We start from the raw sequence: 22,697 nt of genomic DNA, 5'->3' as shown, positions 1-22,697 counted from the left end.
AAGGCTGGATGCCCAGTGGGGGGGAATTTGAGGGTGGGGAAGTGGGAGTGGGGGGGCTAGGTGGGAGCACATCCTCATAGAAGCAGGAGGATGGGGTGGGATAGGGAGTTCCTGGGCGGGGTGGGGTAGGGAATGAGGAAAGCAGATAACATCTGAAATGTACATAAAATATCCAATAAAAGACACATTTAAGTTCATTCATAGGTTTTCATATGGATCGGATTTAAATTATAAAGTACATTGAAATGTTGTCTTCATTGTTTCAGTGTTTGGAGGAGGTCATACTTCAGAGACTTTATAGATAAGTTTGATTTAAATCATGTTTGAGAAGTATTTTCACAAAAAAGACTCATTAATAATTGGCATGAGAGTTAAAAGGAACATTATAGAGGACATAATTCAACATACATTTCCTCATGAATATTCAATTTTTCTTTATAAAGGCAAATGAAGTCAATGTTAAGGAAGGAAAAAGTGTCTAAAGGGTACATATGAAGTTATTCCACTAGGGTTAATTGCAACTCCTTAGCCCCTTTGCTCCTTCTGTTTAACAACAACAGAAACAAAACAACAAAATACTCAAGGGAACAAATATGGAGACAAAGTGTGGGACAGAAACTGAAGGAGGGGTTGTCTGGAGACCATTCCACCTGAGTATCCATCCCATGTGCAGTCACCAAAGGTAGATGCTGATGTGGAAGTCAGGAAGTGCATGCTGATAAGAGCCTGATATGGATGTCTCCTCAGAGGTCTTCAAGAGTCTGGCATATTCAGAGGCAGATGCTCACAACTAGCCATTGAACTGATCATGGGGTTCTCAATGGAGGAGTTAGAGTGAAGACTGAAGGAGCTGAAAGGATTTGCAGCACCATGAGGAGAGCAACAATACCAACCAACCACAGCTCCCAGGGTCTAAACCACCAGCCTGGGAGCACTTAGGGAGGGATCCAGGGCTTTAGGTGAATATGTAAGAGCGGAGGGCCCTGCTGGGCATAGGTGGAAGAAGAGAACCTTGACCTCATGAAGGCTGGACGCCCCAGGGTGGTGGGAATTTTGAGGGTGGGGAGGTGGGAGTGGTGGGGTAGATAGAGGTTACATCCACAGAGAAGAAGGAGGAGGGGTGAGGGGATAGGGGGTTCCTGGGTGGGTGGGGGATGGGGTAAGGGGACAACATAGGAAATGTAAATAAAACATCCAATAAAAAAAGAAAAAAATAAATAAAATATCATTCCAAAAAAAATACAAATAAGGCAACTCAGAGAGAAAGATGCAACATATTTGAAAATAAATCACCTTACATTTCAGAGTAATTTTCACTCATTAAAAACACAAGTATGTGTTAAATTAAATATATATGCTCTAGTTATTTAGTTGAACAAATATCTAAAGGAATATAACCCTCTTAGCTCCTGTAGTTACAAATAGTAAAAATGTGGCTTTATTTTAACAGGAATTAAGTATAGATGTTAATCTGATAAATATGAGAACTGAAAGGAATCCGGTGGACTGTTTTCTGTGTTTCTGTGTTTGGGCAAAGTATTGGATGAAATCTAAATCCTTTCAAATAGTTCAGAAACTTAGCCACTGTAATCTACTTTGAATGTAGAAGTTCCCAGGTTATTATCATTCTAATGTCCTCTTTGGGATCCTCAGTGTAATTTGGGTCAATCTAAGGTCTCTAGCCCAGTTTATCCTAGTGCAACCTGAATCATGCGGCTTTAATTATTTACACTTGCTTTTGCACATACAGATTTCTGGTATAGGACAAATTTCTAAAGGGACTGGAAATAACTTCTTTCATCTCATTTCTACTCATGAGTCCTTCATCTCTTGTTAATATTGGATTCCTCACTGTGTTTGCCCCAGCTCATATACAAGGTGAAGAAACTTTCACACTGGGAAAAGCAAGCTGAACAGACTAGGATAAACTATCATTCCCAGATGCTACTTGTTGAGCATGGGAGAGAATCAGTCTGGGAGGATGTCACTGGCCATGACCCCACACTGCAGTGACACAGAGATGCTGCTTGTGGGATAAGAGGAAGGCCATTACAACAGAGAGCAAACAACTTTTCATTTCATTTTGAATGAGGCATGAAGTTTCTTGTTATGGGCTTTATTGAAGACCATGTTGGTATTCATACTGGTCATCATAAACTAAGAATAAATTGATAGCTCTATGATTAGATACTGGGCACAAGTAAAACAGCAGAGCAATAAGAAATTTATCAGAAAAACATAAGTAAGAGTCATTATTAGATCACATTCATTGTGTGTGTAGAAAACTATATGCTAAATTGTGCTTATTCAAGAATAATCTTTAAAATATGTAAGGCAGAGTCAACTTTGAAGCATCAGTCAAGGTACATATGGATCTATTAGTAAAATAGAGATAGTATAAACCTGAAAAAGCACAAGCTGACCAAATATTGCTTTAATAATATAGTATCTTGATCCAGGAGCAACTCTTTTTTTTTTTTCCGAGACAGGGTTTCTCTGTATAGCCCTGGCTGTCCTGGAACTCACTCTGTAGCCCAGACTAGCCTTGAACTCAGAAATCTGCCTGCCTCTGCCTCCCAAGTGCTGGGATTAAAGGCGTGCACCACCACCGCCCGGCTTCCAGGAACATCTCTTACAATGTCAAGCTTAACAATAAAATCATACTTGTCTCTAGTATAATAGAAGATTTTTATCCTACCTAAATGAAGTAGGAGGAAAACACTGGAACTATTTATCCTTTGATAAATGTGGGACAAAATTTTTAAATCTCCATAATATGGAAATAATATTTAACAGTATCTAAGTACATATTATATTAAAACGTAAAAGTCTAAGTGAGCTAAAGAGCACTTTCGATTGGAAAAAATTAAAGTTAAAGCTGACCAATTGGAAAGAAGTCTAAAAGATAAAAACACTGGGCAATGTGAGCAGAATCATCAGAGGTTCCACAATGTTGTGGAAACAGAATTCTCGGTAATTGTTCAACCAGTTCACTAAACAAACAAATGTTCAAGCAGGAAAGAACAGGTCTCAGAAAAGGACAAGTTTGTGTCCAGATTTGTTAGAATATGTAAAGTATCTGTGAGACGTGCATAGAGAGGAGAGAATATGCCTGTACACAAGAATAATTAAGTATAAATAAAAAATGTCCAGGAAGAAATACAGATGCTGAACTTAGAGGTAAAGACTTAAAATAATCTCTTTTAAATATACTGAAAATATAGAAACTGTCTAAAATAAATCATAAGAGTACAATTTCAATAATTATATGAAGAATAGAAAACCTAGAGTTGAGATGTTTAATAATTGAAAGTAAAAAAGTATGGAAAGAGTTCCAAAGTAAATTTCAGTTGGCAGAGAAACTAAAAAGAATATTTCAATACATAATAAAACATATTATATATTTTATAATATAGAAAGGAAAATGATAAATGATAGAGGAAACTGAAGTCTTAAAGACATATGAGACACCTTACTGACACTCCAGCCTGCATGTAGTAACATTATTAGAAATGAAGGAAAGAAGAAAGCAGAACAAACATTTGAAGAAAGCTGACAAAAATATTGAGAAATTTGCTAAAAACATTAAGATTCACAGCAACGATCATAAGAAAATTCTTCAAAAAAGAGGAGAATGACACTCAGACAAATCAGAGTCAAAGTGGAGAAGCCAAATATAATATCAGCCAGAGATACAGAATAGGGAAAGGACAATAAAATTAAGCTGTCATCTAGCAATCTTGAATTAAGCATAATTAGCTTTTGATTCTGATTTGCACATATTGATTTACTCCTTATAATTAAGACTCTATTGAAAATGACTTGCAAATAAAAATGTTACATAGCAAGATTAGCAAGAATCAAAGTTTAATATATCTCATAGAATTTCTGAACTGTGAAGCTATGGATCCTATATTAGGTTTTACACTTTTACTGCCAATTACAGTTTTATGAACTTATCCACCACAAAAAGAAATTGATGGCAGAACAAAATAACTACCTTTATATCTTCTTTCATGACTCATTTGTTCATTACCTGGATTTTGTCCTTCCCTATGACATAATATTTATCATTTCTTATTCTCCTTCCTATATGCTATACTGTACCCATAAATATAGTTGTTTACATATGAAAATATGCAATGACAACAATAACAGAACTTTTCTGGGATTTTATGACCTTGTTTAATATTATATATTGTACTTTCATCCATTTTCCTATAAATTTGTGATTCTATTTTTCTTTAGAGCTGAATAATAGTCTACTTTATAAATTACAAGTGAAATAAATTTGTTATTAGTCAACATACTTTGCAATAAAAATGAAAATAACTGGTTAAAGACTAATAAAGTCAGGATAAAATATTTATTTATAGATTGTATTTCCTTAATTTCATATTTTTCATATAGTAAAATTCTGTATGGAAGTTTATAGAAATTATTATTATACTTTTAAAAGTATATTATTGTACTTTTGACAATAAAATACAAAGGAAAGGAGAGAGGTTTAACAAAATTGGAGTGAATAAATGGTATCACATAGTAAATAAAATCACAGAAAGCAATGATAAAATGGTATTAATATTACTGATGATTGACATAAAAATGTATATAATTAATCATATATTTTTCACTTAACTTACTTAAATGACATAGGCATGTACTACTTTATTCCTAATTCATATAGACAAATCATAGATATCAGATATTCTTCAACTTTTGGAGCCAGGGTCTCTCTATGTAGTCCTGGCTAGCCTTGAACTTGTTAAGATTTGTTAAAGATGAAGACCACCACACCTGGCTTTGTAAACAGTTCTTATTTAAGAAGAGACACTGAAGCTACAGAGGAGTAGTTTCAGCAACTCATTAGTATTTTAACAATGTAGATCTGAGGGAGATTCCAGAAACAATATGTATCCCTAGAGGAATCACTGGGAAAATTATACTTTTAAAAAGTTACTAAAACAGTTAAAATTGGTCACAAGAAAATATACATGTTTCAAAATGATGAGATAATAAAAAAGTAACAGGGGAGCAAAATAGTCAAGTGAAGCAATATAGAAGAAATAAATTTCACCCTAACAGTAATACCATTATGTAACTTGCCTGGTAGAAATGAGGATATTCTAAAGAGCTTTGTGGGTCTATCAATCTGACTATCAGACAGTTGAAACAATTGACTCTCTCCAAGAACTCAAAAAGGGGATTGGGTTGTTCCCAATAGAAATCCCATACTGGTAAAACAAAGTGTTGCCAGCCATAGGGACAACAGGTCTCCTAGAAACAGATTTCAAACAGTTGTAATAGTTTGTCAGAAGTGCAAGCAATGTTGACTCAAAGGTGTGTGGGACCACATGAAGTCGGAAATATTCTCTAGATTAAATCATATAATAAGCCATATGAAAACTCTTTCAGCTTCAAATTATAAGAATCAAGGAAGTAAAAATCCAACCTACAGAGTGGGACAAAATGATTTCAAACTGTGAGTTTAATAAGCGGGTTTTAGGAAAGATATTTAAAGAACACTTACACTCTCATATTTAAAGGACAAATAACTCAATTTAGATATTTCTCCAAAGCAAACAAACAAATACAAATTGTTGAATGGAACTCATCTCTATGGAAATTAAAGTACTGACTACAGTGACCTACCATGTCATAGTGACTAGAATGGTAATAACAACAACAGCCACAGTAATAGAGAAAGTAACAAGTATTGCCAAAGATGTTGGAAAATCAAAGTTGTTGTGCACTGCCTGCTGGCAGAGATGTACACAGGTACCCCTGGCTTGTCAAAACCCAGTGGGCACATAAAGCTAATCATACAAATACCCTATCACAATTCCTAATCAAGCATGATACATATAAGCTACTTCATTCTTAGATACATATGCAGAATCGAAATATATGGTCACATAAAAACCTAAATATGACGGTGCATAGTAGCATTATTAATATTATCCATGAGTAGAAACAAAACAAATGTTTACAAAATGAATAAATAAGCATAGTGGAGTATGTCTATACAAGGATCATCCATTACTGCTATAAATGGCTGAACCTTCAAAGTTTAATATGAAGAAAGCCAGTCATCAGCATCATATTTTGTATGATTCTATTTACATAAAATGTTCAAACTTGGCCAATTCTTAGAGACCAAAATGTGAATTCAGTTCATAGAGGCTGCAGAAAATGGAGAATGAGGAGAGACTGCTAGGGTTGTAGGGTCTGCCTAAATTTAAGGAAATAAAACTATCCTGGAATTGAATAGTTGTCCAACTCTGTAAATACATCAAGGTCAATCAATTCTACACTTTAAATAGATAGACATTTGCTACATAAATCATAACGATGATGTTTAAAACACAAAAATGTTTCCCTTCTCCCATATTCTTCTATTCCTCTATATTAATCTCATTTGTCTTTTTTTCCCAAATTACATTTCAATAACCCTGTTTGCCTCTGTACCTTAAGAGACAGTTTTGGATTAAAACCTATTTGGCCATGCAGTGTGTGTGTGTGTGTGTGTGTGTGTGTGTGTGTGTGTGTGTGTGTATCATCCCATGCACTATGCTAAACATTTGACATGGAATAGCTTCTTTAATCTAGACAACAACTGATAAGAAGATTCAGTGAGAAACTGTGGTGGTAAATGTTCCTATGGATACTGCAGTGGATTGAGAGCTAGTGAATATTGACACTCCCCCCTGGACTCATTCTCATTCTCCAACTCAATCCTAAGTATCCAGAGAATATTTGAATACCAGAAACATCTAGTAAATACAAAGTAGAATAATTATTTTAAGTGTATCAGAAGATTGCAGGCAAACATAGCCCAAATCCTACAGAATATTGTTCTTTACAGCTTCCAAATTGTTCAGAAGGTAAGAACTACCATGTTGCAAATTGGTTGTTTATTCATTGCATAAGTGCAGTGTACAAGGAATAACTTTCCACACCTGAGTACAGGGGATACCACTAAAAACCATTTCTCAACCATGTCTTAGAGAAGAACAGCTCACTTTCATCTGACCTACTTTCACTTCTCATTCTTTTTTCTCCCTGTCTGGGCCTACCTACTTCTTGCCACATCACTTTGTTCTTGGGAGAAAGCATCTGAGGCTCCTTTTTTGCCAGAAACATGAAAACTCAGACTTCTGAAAGTTGTATTTACTTGTTCGTTCATTCATTCATTCATTCAGTCAGTCAGTCAGTCATTCATAGATTCAAAAAAAATTTTTGACAAAACTCTAATTAGAGGACAATGTATATGCTAAGGACCAAGGATAGAATGGTGATTAAAACAAGTCCTCCCAAGGAACTCTAGATCCAAGTGGACCAACAAACACTCTGGGAGCATATTAAAGGCTATGTGTGTAGGTCTCCTGCTCGTAAGCTCACTAACCATTTTTCCTGAGCCTCACCTTCCTTCAGAGTCAGTGTTAACTGAACTAATAACTTAAAGAGTAGGTTATCCAGAAACTACTAGAAAATAAAACCAGAAGCAAGGCCATAAAGCAGAATCAACATGGCCTGCTCAGTCAGAAGTTCTAGTTTTTTAGGCCCAAGCCCAACTCTGTTGTTTATTGGTTGGCAAAGTCACTTAGTTTCTCTGCCTTCTTTTCCTCATCTGGAAATGGAATGAAAATATTTGTCGGAGGAATGTTCGACTTATCGGTGTCTGGACTTATTTGTTCAGTAAGTACTTATTCAAGTACTTATTCCGTACTTGTTTTATGTACCACATATACATGTGGAAAATTCATAATAGTCGGGAATTTTATCTGACTTGTTTGCCACTGTACCCTTAGCTCAATGGTACCTGGCTTATTTTAGCGCCAAATAAAATTTCATTGACAGAATGGATCAGTATAAATGTTCAAATACTTTTAAATTTATGAAATGATATAAGTTGTTGTTGCCAATTCACTCAAATTAAAGTTTCTAATGAAAGGCCTTGTTTTCTAAGTACAAGAAATCAGTCTGATACATTGGAAGGAATTCAAATTGTAACTGTTTCTTTCTGAGCTACTATGGAGAGGGCATTTAACCTCGCTCTGACCCTTCTTCTGACTCATCTCTTTGCCTTATCAGGTGGTTGGTTGTACAGACCCCATAACCGTATGTTATGTACTTGCACTGCCTTACAAGTATGGCTTTTATAAAATGAGAAAACTGAGGGTCAGAAAACAAGGAGACTGGTCACACACATTGGCAACAGATTTCCTAATGTCTTATAATTTCCTATCTGTACAGCAGCAGATTCCACAGCAGAAACAGAGGTGGGTAGACAGTGTCCATAAAGGGAAAGCAGACTCTTTGTAGCTGCAGTTTGTCTCCTTATCACTGGGGCTGATGAAATATTTGGGTAGCCTGCCAGAGGCCTCATGATAGTTTTAAAGAATGGAAAGTGCTTGTTCATCAACGTGAATGGCTTGTTTTTGTTTATTTAACAATGACAGTTCACCAGCTCCATGCTGCCTCACTAGTACCTAGTTCCAAAAAATGCCAAGCATGACACATGTCCTTTCTCAGGTTTTATCCTAGATTACATTCTGTTCACCTTTGTGTTTCTTTGTAATCTACAAAGTGAGATTGGTACTTTAAGATCACAGAAAGTAATCATTCTCAACTTCTACGAGCTAAAGAAAAAGAAAGTATCTGAGAGATATAATTTAGCTATGAGTGGGAATTTCATGGCCAAGATGAAGACTGAATGGAGATTGTGGAATCTCTGGTGTTTTGTGGAAATGAGAAGTTTTCATTTGTCTGATATAGTTTGGAAGCATCTCAATTTATGGCTCAAAAGTTGTTCACTGTGTGCCTTAATCTTCACATTTAGACACCCAGTGAAGGATAACATGGCTATTTCTAAATAAGCACTTTTTTGTTCCTTTAGAGTCATAATAGGAGAAAGAAAAGAAGCAGCATTTGGTCAAATGCTTGGTAGAAAGCAGACACTTGGTAGGTTATGTGATCAGGAGATATTTGTTCTTTGGATGAGTTCTCCTGCACACATGAGGACACATACATGCTCTTTCTGGGGATACAGATTCAGGGATGGCTTCCTGGAGTTGTTGCTGGCCTCTTCTGCTGAGGCCTACACAGTGATGTAATGTTATGAAAGAGACAGTTGGTCAGAGGCAGGATGGAGAGTTTGAGTTCCAGGAAGGGTCAGTAGAAGTAAAAGCAGAGGGCTTGAAATGGCAAAGGATAGATTAGAAACTGACAAACCATATGAAAGAGGTTGCAGAGGGGTGAATTTAAGAAGTAGGAATAAGCCTTGAATGCCCAGAGAGTACTTTGAATTTATACCTTATCAGCCATGTGGTTTGCACTTAGGCATTTCATAGAATTACAAACACTCAGATTTGACCTGTAACTCTAGACTAAGAAGACACTGGGCTCAGTAATGATATTACTAATAAGCTTCTCTTGTGATTCTAATGTGTCAATGAGTTAGAAGCACTCAAGTGAGTCATGAGTTGTTGAGAGCTGTCAGAGAGAAGAGTTACAGAAGCAGATTTTTTTTCTTTTTTTGCTAGAATGCCACTGGGGTCCTGTGCGAAGATCAGACGAAAAGCAGAAGGACTTGAATAAGACAGTTTCAGTTATTTTGAAGATAAAACTACGTGTCTGTGGTGACCATTTAGGCTGTAAAATTAACAGATATTAGTCACTGATCGGCTGATAGGAATGGTAGTAGCAGGTGGGAAGCATTGAGGAAGTGTAGTACATTAAGTACAAAATGACTCAAAGTTTCTGTGTTGAGTCACCACAGAATCTGATACACACTGTAAGAGACTATAGCCTAATGGTTATCTTCGGAGTCAAAAAAGACTTGAGTTCAAACTGTAGGGCAACCATTTACTGCTTATGTGTCTTGAGCAGAACTATTAAGATGCTGTACCCCCAACATTTCCTTCTATAAAATGAGAATGATGATACATGCTTCACTTAATTGTTCTAAAGAGCAAATGAGGTTAAACTTTACTTTCAGCTGGGTCAGACAGACACCTAGTAAATGCCAGGTGTTACTATTCTACTATTTATTATAATATAACCTGGAATGAAATAGAGTCAGGGATGTTTAATCCTTGTCAATAAGCCCACTTCCCACAATAAAAATAAGTCTATTTATTTGGGGGAACAGGGTGATTTCCCCAGTTTCCAGTTAATAGTTGTTTTTGTTGTGTTGGAGTTTAAGAGATCAAAGTAAGTTCTGTTCTGTTGTGGGTCAGTGATACAATAAACCTATTTTTCTAGCCCCTGTACATTCTTTGAGCCAACTTAAAGTGTCTAACCTTGTTTTCCTGGTTTCAAATCAAGATTCAAATCTAATAAGCGTTTCACTGTTATCAAATTGGGTTTGTTCACATGGTGCTATCTGTTTTCTTTTAAGTTTCAGTGGCACAGAGACACTTGGCCAAAAATAAAATCACATTTCTTATGCCAAATTATATGTGTTTTCCCTGCCTCAGACAAAGTCACAGAAGGGCTTTAAAAGGTAGAATGTTTTCCCCTCGCTATTGCTTTTTAGCCTTAACTAGTAGTATCCAGCCTAGCAGGCAGTATAATTACTATACAACTCACTATACAGTATGAGATTCTCTAAACTAACTGCAAGGGGAAGTTGGAGTGAGGTGGTGAAAACAGGTAAAGATAACAACTTTGGGGGGCAGTATGCCAGGCCCTTTCCCACGTATTGTCTGATGTACTTGTCAGAATAACCTTTAGAGCTTAGAATGTTATGCTCCTCATTTTACAGTTAAAGAAACTGATTATATCACTAGTGATGAGAAAAGTGGATTTCAGGTTCAGAACTCTCAGTTCCTTAGACTCTTTGCTTTTTCTCTCTTTCAATGCTACTCCAGTGTACTAGAATATGTGTTTCCTAAGAGCTTCATTTGCCTCATCTATGAATTTTGGGTCTGAGGACACTTGCTGCCATTCAAAGCAAATGTTACAGACTAGACTTAAGAGAGGGATTCAGGGACATGTGTACCTTTGGATCCTTTTATTTTGTATCTGATATATACTAGATAGCTCAATAAACGTTAAAGAAGTTCCAGCAAACTGATAGTCCCAGAGTGGTTCACATCTATCTTGGTAGCACTTGTATTGCTTAATGCTTTTAACATTTCTTGAAGTTTTCTGAGCTCTAACTGAGTTGCTGTATTATGTGGGTTATTATATAGATTTTTTTGCAGGTCCCATGTTTCTCTTTCACATAGAAACCAAATAAGACTACATGTCTTACTGTGCAACAGAACCCTAGCTTAGTTATAACAACTGAATTAAGAGTGCCAGGCCTGTTTATTCTCATCAATCTTTGTCTCTCTCAGGGCACAAAATTTTGCAGTGAATGTGGAAGGAAATGAACAAGGCCAATACCAGATATTTCTGGACATTAAAAGCATTTGAGTAACTGGGACAAATGGACACAAAACCTTATTGAAGTTATATTCTGAAATCAGAATAAAGGCACTGATTAAGGAAGCTCCTACATGTATTTAATGTGTGGCCAAGAGTAAGAAACACTGGATTAAAAGGTTTTTAATTACCATCCAACTGTGATAGTTTTTAGAACACAGTGCTATATGTAAAATGAAAAAAAATGTGTGATTTGGAGGAAAATCTTAGGGGTTTTGCTGCTGTAATAAAATATGACAATTAAAAGCAACTTGGGAGACAAAAAAATATTTAGGATACACTTCCAGGAGACAATCCATCACTGAGGGAAGTCAGGGTAGGAACTCAAGTAGAGTAGGAACTTAGAGGCAGAAACTGAAGCACAAGCCATAATAAAGTACACGTTGAGGATGTTCTCTAGCGCATCCTCAGCCTGGCTTTCTTATGTACCCCTGGACAACCTGGCCTGGGGTAGCACCACCCACAGTCAGCTGACCCTTCTTGAATCAATCACTAAGTTAAGAAAATGCCCCACAGGCTTGTCTCAAGTTCAATAGTACAAAAGCACTTCCAGTGGTGGTTTCCTCTTTTTAAATAACTTCGGCCTATATAAAGTTGATATTAAAGCTAGCCAGCACAAAGATTGCTCTGCCATGTGCTGGTTGTGCGATTCTGAAGATATTACCAAATGCTGTGGTACCTCTGGATCCCTCATTTTTAAAATAGACACATCCTATATACTCTATATTAATAACTGTGACAATTAAGCATTTTTGATGGTGCACAGTACATAGCAAGCCCTCAGTAAATAATCTTCTTATAACCGAAAATCAAAATCAAAGATGTGAGAAGCATTCTAGTACAGGAAGATTTAACATGTAAGCTGAAATGAGGTTCTTTTTTTTTTAAAAAGTAATTGCTTGCTTGCTTGCTTGCTTTATGTTTCCTGTTTCATTGGCAATGCATTCCGGAAACAGAATATGGAAACAGATCTTGCCCTAAGACTTGATGACACTGCAGGAAACAATCTGGTTAGTTCTTCCATGGCTGATTGGCTATGATGGCTTAAAAACTGTTGGGGAAAAATTGGCTCAATGAAGATAGCAGATGTGTTTTGGGAAATGCAAGGATATGACAATAATAAGCATTCATCTGTTCAGCTTCATTTCTAAGAGTAATAACAGGAGAAAAGGATAGATCTGTCAAATTGGCAAGACATTGATATAAAGACTTGCTGTCACCATTTCATCTATCTCGGGAATGGTTTGTTTGTTTGTTTGTTTGTTTGTTTGTTTTTCAAGACAAGGTTTCTCTGTATAGCCCTGGCTGTCCTGGAACTCACTCTGTAGACCAGGCTGGCCTTGATCTCAGAAATCTGCCTGCCTCTGCCTCCCAAGTTCTGGGATTAAAGGCGTGCGCCACCACTGCCCAGCTCAGGGAATGTTTTTATTTACCTTTGTATGCTGTTTAAAGCAGTCTATACTGCTCACAATAAAGGCTTAACTGAAGTTTAGGAAAATAGGTACTGCCATCTGATCTCTAAATTCAATAGTAAAATGTCCAATGTCATACGTAATAAGGTTTAAGCACACCCCTCAGACCCAACCTGACTCCTTGTACAGCATTTCTCTTGCAACAGTTTTCACTTTTGTAACCCTGATTAAGATTATGAAAGCTCCTCAAGACTAAGTACAGTGCCTTTATTGTCTTTGCATACCCAGCATTTAGCAGAGTTGTCCCAAATATCATGAGTTACTGAATACAAAAATTAATAAATGAATGTATGAATAAAAATATTATTGGCTCTTTCTTTTCATGATATAGTGTATGTATATGAATTAGTTTTATACCAGGTAAAATACAGTGTAATTTAGAAGATGAGACATGAAGGATGATGGAATAAGAATATTTATGTATCCACCCTTTCATAAAAACAAACAAAAGATTATAAGCCAAAGCTATGAGACTCAACCCTTCCATAACTCTGGAAATGAAACAAAGAAAATATAAATACCGTTCATTCAAAAAGTTCCCTAAGTTAACATGCTATGATGGAAAAAATTAGACATCAGTAATAGAGGGAAAACTGGGAGATTCCCCAAATGAATGACAATGAACAACAAACTCTTAAATAAATGTGGGATCAAAGGAGCACACACAGGTGAGATGAGATACTCTAAGACAGATGAAACTGACAATGTGTTGCACAAAAATTTAAAAGCTATACCTAAAAAAATTCAAATTATTAGGTGAACAATGGAAATATAGGTTTCTTTAGAAAACATGCTTGATAAAACATGCTTGATATGTGATATTGCATGTCAGAAAGATATGCTAAAGAGGAGAGGCAGGAGAATCATGAGTTCCAGGCTTGGCCTATTCCTTGGGCTGGGAATGTAGCTCAGCAGTAGAGCACTTGTCTAGCATGTCTGAGACCCTGGAATAAGTCCTGGATTTTAATTACGATTTTAAACTTATTTATTTATTTTATATGAATGGGGATTTTGTCTGCAGTTATGCTTATATGTCAAAAAAACCCAAAGTGGATATCAGATACCCTGGGACTAGAGTTAAAGATGGTTGTAAGCCACCATGCAGGTGCTGGGACCTAAACCTTGATCCTCGAAAAAAGCCCCCAGTGCTCTTAATAACTGACCCATCTCTCTGACCCCATAATTTAGATTTTAAATCATTAAGAACAAAATAAATCAACTGATAGCTAAACAATATTGCAAACAATGACAGAAAAAAATCATCATCAACTCCTAGTGAGTTGCATTTCACAAAAGAAATTTATTAATATTACTGATATGGTATGCCATATTAAGAATAAAAGATAGGACCCTAGGGATGTAATTGAGTGGAGGAGTCCTTGCTTAGCATGTGCAGGACCCAAGGTTTAGGTTTAGTTCACTGTTTCAAACAGTGAACTATTTGAAATAACAAAAAGAGTTCAGTCAGGATGCAGAATTAAAGACTAATGTGTAAAACTCAACTACATTTGTATATTCTGGAAAAGAATATTCTGGAACTTAAATAAAACCACATCATTCACTATCACCAACATAGGAGAAAATATGAATAAATTTAACAAAATAAGTACAAGGCTGGCCCACTAAAAAATCACAAAACACTGTAGAAAGTAATTTCAAATAGAAAAAATAGAAAGAAATGAGAAAATTATCCCATGTTGATGTATCAAAAGATTTAGTATTGCTGAGGTGTCAAGAATTTTTAAAGAATGAAGGAACACTCTAGCAAAATAGCAGCTTAGGAATGAGGAGCAAAAGAACTTTAAAAGGATTGTTAACATGATCAAAACATAACATATGCAGGTATGTAAATGTCACAGTGAGATTATTCCCTTGCACAATGTACATTAATGATAATTTTAAAATCATAGCTGCTTTCTTACCAGAAGTTGAAAACTGACCCTGAAGTTCTTATTGAAATATAAGGATCCTAGAACAGACAAAACAATCTTCAGATTAAAAAAATAAAGAAAATCCAAAATTCTGACTGGAAACTCACTTCAAAGCTTAAAATAAATGTTAAAGAGAAAAAAAAGAATTAAAGGAAAATGAGATGGAGAAAACAAGATAAGTTGTTGGCAAGATATCTCTCTCTCTCTCTTCTCTCTCTCTCTCTCTCTCTCTCTCTCTCTCTCTCTGTGTGTGTGTGTGTGTGTGTCCTCTCTTTTCTCTCCATCTAATGTGTTAGCCTCTTAATATATTTGAGTTTGAAACTTTATGCATATGCAACAATTAATTAAAAGGTAAAAAATTTCAACGGGACTCTTTTATTGACATGGGATGGTCACAGTATTAAGATCTGTATTAGGAACAGTATTAAGGATCTGAAAATAAATTTCTACTTTTATGGTTAATTGATTTTTAACAATGTTTGCCCAAACTTTGTTGGTTGAAGGAGTCTAACATAGGTCTATAACGCCATGAGGAAAGTTGGACACAAAGACTTTAGAACTTAGCTGTTTCTCTTTCTCTTTCTCTCTCTCTCTCTGGAGCTAATAAGGAAACAGCACTAGTTCACCTTGGATCCACAATCATTGGGGGGCTTGCTAAAATGAGGCCAACTTTCAAAGCATCTCAGTACATTGGCAACAAGAACATTTGGGGACAAGAATGGAGAAAAACAAAGAGAGGGAAGGAGGGAGAAAGGGAGGAAAGGAGAGAGAGAGAGAGAGAGAGAGAGAGAGAGAGCGCTAAGTTCTAAAGGCCATGTGTCCAGCTTTCTTCAAGGGTGACCTGGCATTTTCAGGCCAACAGCTTTTGGCAATTCACTTCTATTTAATTAGCTGTGCATCTTGAAGTAAGCATGTAAATTAGGGGAATTGGGGAGGAAACATGATGCACTTGTTCTCAAAGCAAAATTTTTGTGCTTGCATATAGAGTGTTATTTAGGAAGATATTAAAACTTTTCAGGTTTTATAATAATAAAAAATATATGCCTAGTAATGAATGAATACTCATGAACTCTCATTAAAGAACCCACAGTGTTATTAACAACATTACACTACGCCTGCTAGAATTCAAGGTCTTCGAGGACATGAAACTTTGGTAAGTTTTGTTCATTGCCCTATCCTCCAAAATCTAAAATGCTACCTGACATGTGGCCAGTGTATCGTGATATTTCTTTCAGATCATCATCCCCAGCAATACCTCAGAGCTTAACATTGTCCTAAATTTGAGGCCTATTGTTCTCTTAAGTTTTAATAACATTTCACATATACTCTTTAACAATATTGTTGCTTTTTTGGAATTTTTTTTTGTTTTTTTGAGACAGGGTTTCTCTGTGTAGCTCTGGCTGTCCTGGAACTCACTCTGTAGACCAGGCTGGCCTCAAACTCAGAAATCCACTTGCCTCTGCTTCCCAAGTGCTGGGATTAAAGGTGTGCGCCACCACTGCCTGGCTTTTTTTGGAAATTTATACAACAAAATAAAATGCATTCTCTAATGAGCTAGGCCTGTTCCACACTAGTATGTAAGATTTACCTATGAGGTTTTAGTCAGTGTCTTTGCCATTGATGGCTTGTATTTTGTTGAATAAATATGCCAAAATTCATTTCTCTTTTCTCCTATCAGTAGATATTTGGCATTTCTGCTTCTATAAACAAAGCAACTATGAGCATTCATGTATGTGCTTCCTTGTCACATGTGTAAAAGTTTCACTGGAATATGAATCTGGGAAAAAGAACTACAGCCAGAATTTTTATTTTCATCTCCTAACGTTTAGCCCTTGAGTCAGAACTACAGCATGCCCTTATTCCCACAAAGAGAGTCAGGAGTGCTGCTGTCCAAAATATTTCAAGAACTGAGTAGAGGAGAAAGGACAAGGGACAAAGGAGAGGAGAAATGTGTCTAGTGAAACCTGTGGTTACTTGGGCATTTAATCCAAGTGAGGTATAGTTCATTAAGGCTAGATTCTAAAATCGTCTACATTAGTTTTATTCTTCCCCATTTTCTTTTACTAACTTTTAAGGCATCACTTTTTAAGTACATGTCTACTCAACAAGATGGTGATTGTTTTAATGTTCTCTTAGGTATATATTTGATTAGATTATTTAAATTACACTAACTAGTTTAAATTTTGATATGGATAAAACCTATATTTCTTTAACTTTGTAATGATAATACAATACCTACTCTCCTAACAAAACTGAAGTGTGCAGTATTATAGTAAATGTAGATAGAATTTGCATCACATGGCTTTCAGATTTACCTTGCTTAAGTGAAGAACAACTCTTTCCTTAAAGTCTTCTTTAAAAGAATAATTTACTTATCTATTTTCTATATTTTTCCACTTTGTTAACTTGACATGTAATTCGTACCTAAAAAAATGTTATTAGTGTTGTCACTTACCTGTATCAACACTTGTATCTTTCAAAAATAATCCTGTTGTTTATCTGCTTTCGTCTATGTAGCAGTCAGAAATCATATTATTTCCTGTATTATTTTACTTTCCGTGCCTTTGAGTTTATGCTGTAGTAGATAGTAAACTGCAAAAGGGAAAAAACATAACACTCATTTTTTTCTGCTTCTTTCTGGACTAAAAATGGAGGCACAATATTTACACAAGTGAATGAATGAATTTAACCAAAACAGTGAATGATGTTCTTTGCACTTGGCTGACTTGTATATTTGAAATGGACTCCTTTCCTTTGAAACATGTGGTTCTGCTAGTCTTGATTCAGTTCAATTTTTAGTTATGACATGAAATGAAGGCTTTTGAAAGAGAATAGTGGCCACCATTTTACTGAAACTTCAAATTTATAGAACTAATATTTGAAATTCTTTTTCTTCTTCCTCTTTTTTTTTTGTACTCAGGTCTTGCAGAAAGGTTAGTATTCCTGTCCTGAAGACTTATAAAATATAATCTAAGGGTTTTTTTTTTTCTTGTGCCTTGCCAGAGTTTTTCATTTGGAGCAGGAGGGAAAAGAACTGAATTCTTTTCTGGTTTCTAGGGACTATACTAAGCATGAAAACAAAGAGCCATTAGTAAAAAGCAGAGGTGAATAGTGAGAAGATATTCAGGAAAGGAAAACTATATTGAATTTAGGAGGAGATAAATATGGCTTGGTATGAAATCATTTTAACCCTATCCTTTCTTATTCTTCCTTGTTTCCTCTGTTCAATATTAATGAGAAAACAATCATGTTTTGTTTGGTTGTTACAGGGTGATAAAACCACTAAGCACAAGAAGTAAGCTCCAGTTCTTGCCATTTTTCTTCATTCTTTGGTAGAGAAACACAGATAAATAATGGAAGAGGTAGTCCTACAGCTAAGAGTGTGGACAATTGTCATCTTTGAGGCAGATTAATGTAAGAGGTCACTTAAATTTTATTTAATTTTTGACATAGACATGGAACATAGACAAAATTTGATATTTGGTTAACAAGAAGCATATTCTATTTGGACAAATGAATTCATTACTAAAAGAGATGGAGAACTAACCTAATATACAGTGAGGCGTTTAGAATTGCCTTTCTATCTCTTTACTTTCACATCTACCTGAAAATTGTAGGCACGTATCTAAGCATTTGGACTAGGTGACTTCTAAAGCATGATCAGCATCCAGGGACCCTGGAAGTCTTGTAAAGGTTTTGACAGCATCCCTCAAAATGTTCAACAGTGCTGTGTATCATTCCTCAGGAAAAGTATATGGTACAAGGATTCTGTTACATTTTTGTTACAGAACAGGGAAAGGGACAAGCCCATGTGACACTGAGAGGCTCAAGAAGAAAGCAAAAGAATTGATATATGAAAACAGTATGATAACAGTAATTTATCCTTTACTTGTATATTAATATCAAGAGTAACTCATACATCTGATTTATGTTGTTATAGCAATAACACAGTGCTACTGGTTACAATATTGCCATGTTACAGGCAAGACTCCAGGCTCCAAGAGCTAAAATATATAAAATTCTTCTGGTATTTGATACGGGTTGATCATAGGTCTCTCTTTGGAAGAAGTAAGATACAGAGTTAGATTCATGCCATTCAATGACTACTATATATGTTGTCATTAGTGCATCACATTAAGTTGGACACCTTAACCTCAGGTTTCTAGTCATCTTGCTTCTCTTACAAATGCAGAACCTATGAGATTGTCTACTCCCTCAGAATTTAATTCCTTGGCAGGATTCAAAGTGTCATCCTGCCAGTTCCATGGGAAACCTTACAAACACCATGCTCAGAGAAGGTCTCAAAATGTCTCAGCTTCACTCTGATTCACTTGAGCAATACACATGGTCACTTACATGTACAGTATTTCAAAAGACCATAGAGTTCTGATTGATTTCTGCCACCCACTGACATATGCTGCTTTGTTTTGTGTGTGTGTGTGTCTTTTCAGTTTGGACAGTACCAGGGACCACGTTTTACCCATCGACTATTACTTTCCACCCCAGAAGACCTGCCTGATCTGTGGAGATGAAGCCTCTGGCTGTCACTATGGAGCTCTCACGTGTGGCAGCTGCAAGGTCTTCTTCAAAAGAGCTGCTGAAGGTAAAATGTCTTACCTACTTCCTGATATTTTCCCCTTCTCCTTTGCTTTCCAGAGAAGGACAGTGACCTTCCAGGGCCCTCTGATAATCCCAGAGTCTGAGTCATGAGAAAGGGCCCGCTCATAGTACATGTAAGATCAAAGAAGTTCATGGTTGTATTTGCTGAGGTCTGTTGGCTGCCCTGGTTGTACAAGCCATGAAGGTGATGTAGGTGTTCCCAGCTGGTGCTTGGTGCTTGGTGGCTCCTAGGAATGAAAGCAGAATTAATGATTTGAAAAATTAAATTTCCTTCCTGCTTGTTCTCAACTCTGCTTCCTAGTGAAGGAAAAAAATTGTCCTTATTAGAGAGATTAGAAGTGGAGAAACCCCAACTGAGTCTACAGGCTGTTTTCTGTAGAGAATATGAGAGTTTTCCTTAGCAAAAGCTTCCTGGCTTTAACCCCAGAAAAGGAAGTGTTCTCACTGTTCAGCAGACCATCAGTGTCTGCACCTGCTCCCTCCTGCTTGCTGCTTCTTTGGAACCTTTCTTTGCAATAAGGGCTCCAAGGTAGGTAAGAACTCTGAAAGAAGCATCAGAGGACTGCCTTCAGGGCATGGCAGTTGGTTCAGAATCCCAACATAACTTGCGTTTTGTATCCAGCTAAGTGGGATGAAGCCTTTACTTGTTATCTGCACTAATTATGATGTTTCTAACCTACATCATCTAGCACAAACTCCCACTCCAGGCCTTTAATGTAGTCTAGTGATTCCTCCCTTCTTAATCACTGGGTGGGGTATGGGTGGGGCTTAATCATTTATTCTTTCCCCAGAACATTTATGCCTTCCCCCAGTCTGGTACTGCTTTCTCAAAGAGACACTAGAAAACTGTTCCTACATGGTCCACTATGGCAGCAGACTCAGTTTTAAATGCTACTTTGCAACCCTGCCCTGGTCTCTGGCTTCCCACAAAGAGGGAGCTTCCTGCCAGTGAAGTTTTCCTTCTTTCTACTTCATCAAGAAGAGTTTCAGTCAGAACCAAAACTGACAGCCCTTTCTCATGCAAAAGAAGCATCAGAAAAAAATGCATTTCCCAAGAAATATACTCAGTGCAACAGAAGGACGAGGGAATACTTGGCAACAAGAGAAAGGGTATGAAGTAGGTACCCTTACACTGTGGTCCTCACTGACAGCCAATTTTTGTTTGTTTGTTTGTTTTTATTTGTTTCAAGTCAGGGTTTCTCTGTATAGCCCGGGCTGTCCTGGAACTCACTCTGTAGACCAGGCTGGCCTCGAACTCAGAAATCTGCCTGCCTCTGCCTTCCAAGTGCTGGGATTAAAGGCCTGCTCCACCACCGCCTGGCACTGACAGCCAATCTTAACAATGATTTTAATATCAGCATTTTAGTAGGTGGAAGAAATACATTCAAAACAGAAAGCTACCCTTTTCTTTTCATCCAGTTCCCCAAAGTATGAGGAGGCAACTGGCACGTGGTATTACTGAAAATGAGCCAAATATTTCACCTTTACTCTAAAATGGCCCATTGCTGCTGTCCATAGTAGACTAGCATGAGATACAAGGCCCTAGGGCATAAACCTAGACCTTTAGAAAAAGTTTTAAAGCAGTGCCTTCTTTTCTTAGCAGTATTTATGTAAGAACTATCAGGAAAGGAAGTGAAAACATGTTCCAAGGATTTCAGATCACCTCAGCTTCTCCAGGGAAACACCTGTGCTTCCTAACACCCTGTCACAGGTGATCCTGTTCTCACTATAGGGAGAGAAGCAGAGGCCTTACATTATAGGAGTAGCCATAACAGGAGAGAAATGAGTTCAAGCGAGCAGATTAGGTTATGACCAGTGCCACCTCCACCTGGTTCAGAGCCTGGAGTCATTTAAGTTCCTGAAACTCAGTAGTACTTTATTTAAAAAAAAATCAAGATCACCAAAGGGTATTTATTTTGTTTTAGACATTATCATGCAAGTTTATTTCACAGTTTTTCCATAATACAAATTAAAGACAGTGCAACTGCTTAAAGACCATGTTTTGGACAGCAGAAATTTATGTATCAGAAAACACCCTGATTGAAGAATATGCTCCATATAAAAATTCAGGCATGGAGCAAACTGGCTACTTTTTTATTTTATTTCATTTTGTATTTATATATATGCATATATGCAATATGTACACATGTACATAGGTACATGTGTACATATGTACATATATACATGTATACATGGATAAATATACATCTATACATGTATGCATATATATCTATGTATATTTATCCATGGGTATGCATATATGTGCATATATATATATATATATATATATTCACATATACACACAGACATGTATATGTGTCCATTTAGTGTTGATCATAGGATATATACTTAAGAATGACCACTTGGGGGCTGCAAAGCATGGTGGCACGTGCCTTTAATCCTAGTAGTTGTAACACAGAATATGATGCCATAGTGAGTTTTGGAACAGCCAGAGCTGCTATGTAGAGACTCTGTCTCAAAAATATCAAAAATAAAAAGAAGAAAAATAAGAATGACAACTTGAAGCTGGATAATCTATCTCCCTGCTCTAACTCCTTTGTGTTCCTGCTAATCCCTTTCAAATTTATGACTTCTTCTTCTTCTTGAATTATTTATATATAAATACATAAACATACACATACACATATACATATATAGATGTGTATATATAAATACAGCCTGTTGAGTTCCCTTAGCATTGCTTATTTGTATGAGTGTTTACAGATAACCACCTGAAATTGAACACCCTATCAGGAAACTTGTAGAGAAAACCCAAAATGTCACTATTGTACCTTTGAGGAAATTTTTCTGTACTAGTCATTATTTTCATTAGGAGTCTTTACAGCTGAGAAGGACTGCTACTTGATTTTCTCCCTTGGTTGCTTACATAATTCCTTTGAATACTATGAGAGCTAGCAGTCAAAGAAGAGGCTTCCAGGCCACTACCAACTCAATTATTCCAAGTCCCTCTCAACATCTGCCTACATGATTTATTCAACTTTTCTGACCAACAACATGAAAGGAAGGTTCCCATGCTACACTGAGGACTTTGTTAGATAATCTATGGCACCTCTGGATGTCTTACAGAGCCATAGAAAAGAAACAATCTGAGATGTTTGGTTACTTTGGAATGTGGGTCCTAGGTTTCGTTTCTCAGTCTTTTCAGAGCTAAAGAAAGGTATTTTATGGGCAAACAAAATAAGACAAAATGTTATTACTATCACAACACTCAGGAAGCTGA

The 22,697-nt window shown here is 36.5% G+C and overlaps 1 protein-coding gene across 1 annotated transcript in view; it reads left to right on the top strand.

Annotated features, from left to right (window-relative positions):
• Ar (androgen receptor) overlaps nucleotides 1-22,697 on the top strand; it is a 163,869-nt gene that overhangs the window by 78,160 nt on the left and 63,012 nt on the right. Inside the window, exon 2 of the mRNA XM_028770032.1 lies at nucleotides 19,288-19,439. Coding sequence (XP_028625865.1) covers nucleotides 19,288-19,439 — 152 coding nt within the window. The remainder of the gene's footprint in view (nucleotides 1-19,287; nucleotides 19,440-22,697) is intronic.

The sequence above is a fragment of the Grammomys surdaster genome, unplaced genomic scaffold, assembly GCF_004785775.1.
Source record: "Grammomys surdaster isolate TR1022 unplaced genomic scaffold, NIH_TR_1.0 197, whole genome shotgun sequence".
NCBI lineage: Eukaryota > Metazoa > Chordata > Mammalia > Rodentia > Muridae > Grammomys > Grammomys surdaster.
This window is presented reverse-complemented; position numbering and strand designations above follow the sequence as displayed.